This window comes from Sitophilus oryzae, unplaced genomic scaffold (genome assembly GCF_002938485.1).
Source record: "Sitophilus oryzae breed Bouriz unplaced genomic scaffold, Soryzae_2.0 scaffold_936_pilon_pilon, whole genome shotgun sequence".
NCBI lineage: Eukaryota > Metazoa > Arthropoda > Insecta > Coleoptera > Curculionidae > Sitophilus > Sitophilus oryzae.
The window spans coordinates 87,279-92,488 of record NW_022147568.1 but is presented as its reverse complement, the minus strand read 5'-3'; the positions used below and the strand labels follow the sequence as shown (position 1 = coordinate 92,488).

Below are 5,210 nucleotides of genomic sequence, written 5' to 3'. Positions count from 1 at the left end.
GGGAAGGTTAGATCTATCTTTATTTAAATATTAATAACTCCGGACTGGATGATCAGAATCCAACAAACGAGGGCTCGTTTAAAAGAGCGTTTCTTACTCTATATTATGCCATAAAAACAATAATAATAGGTTTTGAACGTAGACGCTAGGGGGCGCTTTCTTACAATTTAAGAAACATAACGCGTCTTTTCAAAAAAATTAAATACGATAGTTTGTGTTATTTTAGCTGATAGTAAAGAGTAGTAAAAGGTTAAAAAGTCAGCGAAAACCGCATCTTGATATCTGCTTTCAAACCGAAGATATTAGCAAAATTATAATAAATACCAAAAATAAGCGCTTAATTACCTTATTTTTACAACACGGTATCAGTAGCTCTCTTGATTATGCCCATTCTAACAAAAAAATAAGATAGAAACAATTACTTTATTTTAAAATCGACGAAATACCAGAATACCATAATACCTAGATGTATTATTAATATCTAATAATTAAATAAAACTCATAATTTTAAGTCAAAAACAATACTTTATTAAATAAAAATAATTACATATTATAAACAAAAACGATATATTCAATTTTATTGTCTATTCGTTTTTTTTTAAACCTTGTCAATGTCAAATATAAATTCAAATATAACACAATATTCCTAGTATAACAAAAAATCATATTTTTTATTATCTATTTTTTCTAATGTACAATATATGGATAAACTTTATTTATTTACTACGGTGATAATAGTAATAATCCTAATTTGTCTTTATTATTTTTCTACATACATATAGGTACTTTGAAAAAATATACAAAAATGACAATACTGTTTTAAGTATAAGTACTAGCACGTACTACAACATACACATGTTTTTTATAGCTTATAATGATATTTTACCAAGAAGGCTTTTTTTTCTGTTTATAAAATTCCAAAAATAAAAAAAAATAATATTTTACCTTAACTATGCCATTTTTTTAAACAAGAATTTATTTTGTATATTATGCACTAGTTGATATATTTATATGTCTAAATCTTTGTCTAAATTTTTACGAAATAAATATAAAATAAAAATTTTTAACGCAATTTTTTTGAATGAAAAAAAAAATAAAATTTAAATTAAAATAAATTATTTTTAAAAGGTTTTTTAATTTATTTCTTTGGAGGTACCAACTCAAATTTCCAAATTTTGTTGGGTCCTATTTCTGCTACGTACAGTGCAGAACCATTTGCACACACGGCGATGTCATGAGGATTGGTGAAACCCTGTAAAAAAAAGAAGAATAACATTTATTTTATTCAAAAAGAACAAAAATAAGACATATTAGTTCATTATCGCTACAAATAACACTGCCGAATTTCATAAAGTTCATTTTTATAACTCATGATCATGATTATGGAGGCTAAAAGCACAGGATATCTAGCTACCATTCTCTCTACATCTCCTTCACCATTTTGTCAAAAAAATAGTTTTTGGTTTATTTAAAAAAAAGAAATATCGGAAAGTATATTTAATTATAAGTGTTTAAAGAGAAAAAAGGGTCAGCTGGTATACATATTATTATAAAGTAACGATTTATTTTTATATTTACCTCTTCAGGTTGCCAATGATCTATCACAGACTCTGTTTCGGGGTCTATAGTTAACCCCTGGATAGGTAACATCCGGTTAGTGGGACCATTTACTGCATAAATCAGTTTTCCTAGAAATCAAGTAAAAAAATTATTTTTTTCCATAGCAACTGTTGAAATTGCCTATATATATATTGCCGTCTTCTCGCACGTTTTTTAATTGCTTCCATTTTTGATAATTTTTGTATTCCTTTTCATAAGTTATTCGAGATTTAAATGGAAGTAGTTTGGATATGGCGTTTATCGCCTCAGCCTGAATATCTGTTGGTAATTTACTTATTTCGTTTTGAGCCATTTCTGGCTCCAATTCAATCAGCAATCGACACGAAAGAGAATTAAAAAATATTGACTCAAAACTGACAACTAAAGAGACAGCTTTATTTATTTGCCAAATTACATAGAAACCAACGCCAACCCAGCACAATATTTTTTCTACTCCTTGTAATAAATTCCTTGAAATAATAATTTCTGAATATTTTTTAAAACGTAACTGGCTATGGAAAAAATATTGTTTTATATACACGATGATAAAATACCATTTTATCGTCTTGTATAAAAAATAACAACCTATTATAATTAGTTATTACTGAAAAGATAGTTAAAATAGATTATTTTTCCTAACCTTTTGCAGCAACAGCAAACACCCTTCCCATATCGGGCTGTTGAATGGTCAGGGCAGGCTCCTTCTTGCCCTGTGCGCTGTAGAGTCCTGCCCTGGGGCATACAACCCTCATATTCTCCCTATCAGCTATACATAACCTATCTATGGACTCGATCAGTGCCAGAGAATGAGGTATTTGCAATGAAAGAAACTCTGAAACAAAGTAAAAGAAAAAATATGATAATCTATGTTCAATTAATATCCTCTATGCCGACGATACGGTCTTAATTGCAGACAATATACACGACCTACAATAACTGGTCAATAAGGTAGGAGAACAGAGCAAAGCAATGGGTTTAAACATCAACATCAAGAAAACCAAATTTATGATTATATCCAGAAACCCAGATATGTTTATAAACTCCATCCTAATATTTAACTCAAGGCCCATAGAAAGAGTAGATAAATTTAAGTACTTGGGCATCTGGCTCTCCGAAGATTGGACATCAGACAAGGAAATTAAATGTCGCATCGAACAAGCTCGGTAGGCATTCTTGAGGTTTCGAAAAGTACTTATCTGTTCTGATTTTGACCTTAGTCTTAGATTAAGATTCGTAAAGTGTTATGTGTGGTCGGTGCTCCTTTATGGTATGGAAGGTTGGACATTAAAAGCAGCTACCATTAACTAATTGGAGGCTTTTGAGATGTGGCTATATCGCAGAATCGTGAAGATACCTTGGACGGCTAGATTGACAAATGAGGAAGTTTTCAGACGCGTTGACAAAGAGCGTGAATTATTTGAATTGATTAAAAAGAAAAAGACCGTATACCTGGGGCACATAATGCGAAACACCAAATATCAATTCTTGCATTTGTTGATAGAAGGCAAGATCGAAGGCCGGAGGAGTATCGGAAGGAAGAAAATGTCTTGGCTGAGGAATATTAGACAGTGGACATATTAGACAATTGATTTTAAATAAATTATGTTAATATCTTACCTGGTGGGTTTGGTATAACCCTCAGTAACCCTCCTGCAGCATTGTATTTCAGTATCCTGCTGTTGCAGTACCCGTCAGCAATGAATATTTCCCCTGTAGTTGCTACCGCGATTGATGTAGGTTTGCACAAATGTTTAGAGTCGGATCCTGGTGTAAATCTCTCGCCGAAGGTCAGAGTCGGTTCCAGCTCACCAGGTTTAAACTAAACATTTAAAATTTTAAATTATACAGGGTAATTTGAGGTACCGAGCATTGTTATCTCGGAAACCGTAATAGATACCGAAAATGATTAAATCGGAGCAAAGTTGCCTCCTTGGGATGTTCACCAAGATGCCATCAAAAAAGTTTTAAAAATTTCAAGGATTGCTGAGTTTTTTTTGGAAAAATCAATTTTATTTTTTGCTGTCGTTACTTTTTAGAAAATCAAAAAACTAATTACATATTCTCATAGCCACTTTATTAGGGCTATCTGATAGTATTTTTAGATTTTCAAATTAACTGAAAGTTTGCGAGATACAGAGGCCAACTTAATTTTCTTAAATACGGACCTGCGTTTTTTATTTCAAATTTTGAAAGAACTCGGTCTCCTGAGTGCAATGATATGCCACATTTGATACTTTTTTTTGTTTTGGGTACCTTAACAATAACAAAACTATTTAATTACTATTTAAAATAATTTCAAGTCCGACTCTGGTTTTTTAAACTATTTAATCTGATTATATTCGTCGCAATAATATTGATCAGCGCTAATTAACATTGAATAAGGAAAATCGAGCCAATTGAAAGATTCAAATAAATAATATCCAGGTCAGCAATTTAAAGATATTATTTTTAACTATTTTATTGTGAATTTGGAATCTCAGTGTACGATCTAATAATATGCATAATACCGTATGATCGAAAAAAATGGCGTCCAGTTGGCTTGGAAATGACGATCTATGACATCTATAAATACTATCAGATAGCCCTAATAAAGAGGCTATGAGAATGTCTAATTAGTTTTTTGGTTTTCTGAAAAAAAAAACAACATGAAAAAATAAAATTGATTTTCAAAAAAATCCGTTTTTTCCAAAAAACTCAGCAATCCTTGAAATTTTTAAAACTTTTTGATGGCATCTTGGTGAACATTCCAAAGCTCTACTTTGCCCCAATTTAACCATGTTCGGTTACGGTTATTACGGTTACATTTACCATGTTCTATTACGGTTACCGAGATAACAATGCTTGTACCTCGAATTTGTAGCACCCTGTATACAAAAAATCCAAAGCAATAATAGTAATGATGTATAAAACATTCCAGAGGCCAAAAAATCTAAGTACAGAAAATTTTGTATTTTTACCTTCTGTAAATTCTATACTTTTCTATACTACAATTTTGAATAATTTATTTCATAAAAAAAATAATTTAAGGTAAAATACCTTATAAGCTTGATGTAAGGCCACATCCGTGATCCACAGGTTGTCATGCCTGTCAATTGTCAATCCGTGAGGCATGTAGAACAAGTCAGCACCCCATTTTCCCAAAACTTTACCGGTCTGGATATCCAAAGTCAGCACTGTGTGATCTTTGATAGGTCCAAGATGGATTTGCTGGTAGTGATGCGTTTGATTGTATGAACTAAAATTAAAATTAAATTAACAGATGTTATATTACTTAAAAAAAATAATTTTTAATTAAAAAAAAAATAAAAAAGTTGCCGACCCTGCCACGATTTTTAAAAAAATATTTTTTTTTAATTAAAAAAAATAAAAAAGTAGTCGACCCTGCCAGGATTCGAACCTGGAATCTTCTGATCCGTAGTCAGACGCGTTATCCGTTGCGCCACAGGGCCTGTGGAGAAAATTTCTCATAGCGCGTATATAACCGAACATTAACGACTGTAAAAATAAATTTAAAATTATTTTTTTCAATAAATACTTCTGTGCTACAAATAAGAGTATTTTTATCATATAAATATTAATAAAATACAGTTTAGTTATTATGCTAGGCCAAT

General features: G+C 30.9%; 1 protein-coding gene and 1 non-coding gene across 2 annotated transcripts in view; both read right to left on the bottom strand.

Moving 5' to 3' along the window:
• Positions 1-570: 570 nt before the first annotated feature.
• The window catches only part of LOC115890881 (peptidyl-alpha-hydroxyglycine alpha-amidating lyase 2-like), a 26,242-nt gene continuing 21,602 nt past the window's right edge, over positions 571-5,210 (bottom strand). The window contains exons 2-7 of the mRNA XM_030911234.1: positions 4,997-5,094; positions 4,636-4,840; positions 3,217-3,418; positions 2,240-2,431; positions 1,579-1,688; positions 571-1,252 (exon numbers count right to left, since the gene is read on the bottom strand). Of these exons, the coding sequence (XP_030767094.1) occupies positions 1,139-1,252; positions 1,579-1,688; positions 2,240-2,431; positions 3,217-3,418; positions 4,636-4,840; positions 4,997-5,094 (921 nt within the window). The 3' untranslated portion in view covers positions 571-1,138. The remainder of the gene's footprint in view (positions 1,253-1,578; positions 1,689-2,239; positions 2,432-3,216; positions 3,419-4,635; positions 4,841-4,996; positions 5,095-5,210) is intronic.
• On the bottom strand, positions 4,976-5,048 carry Trnar-acg. Its single transcript has one exon. It is a non-coding gene; the product is annotated as a tRNA-Arg (tRNA).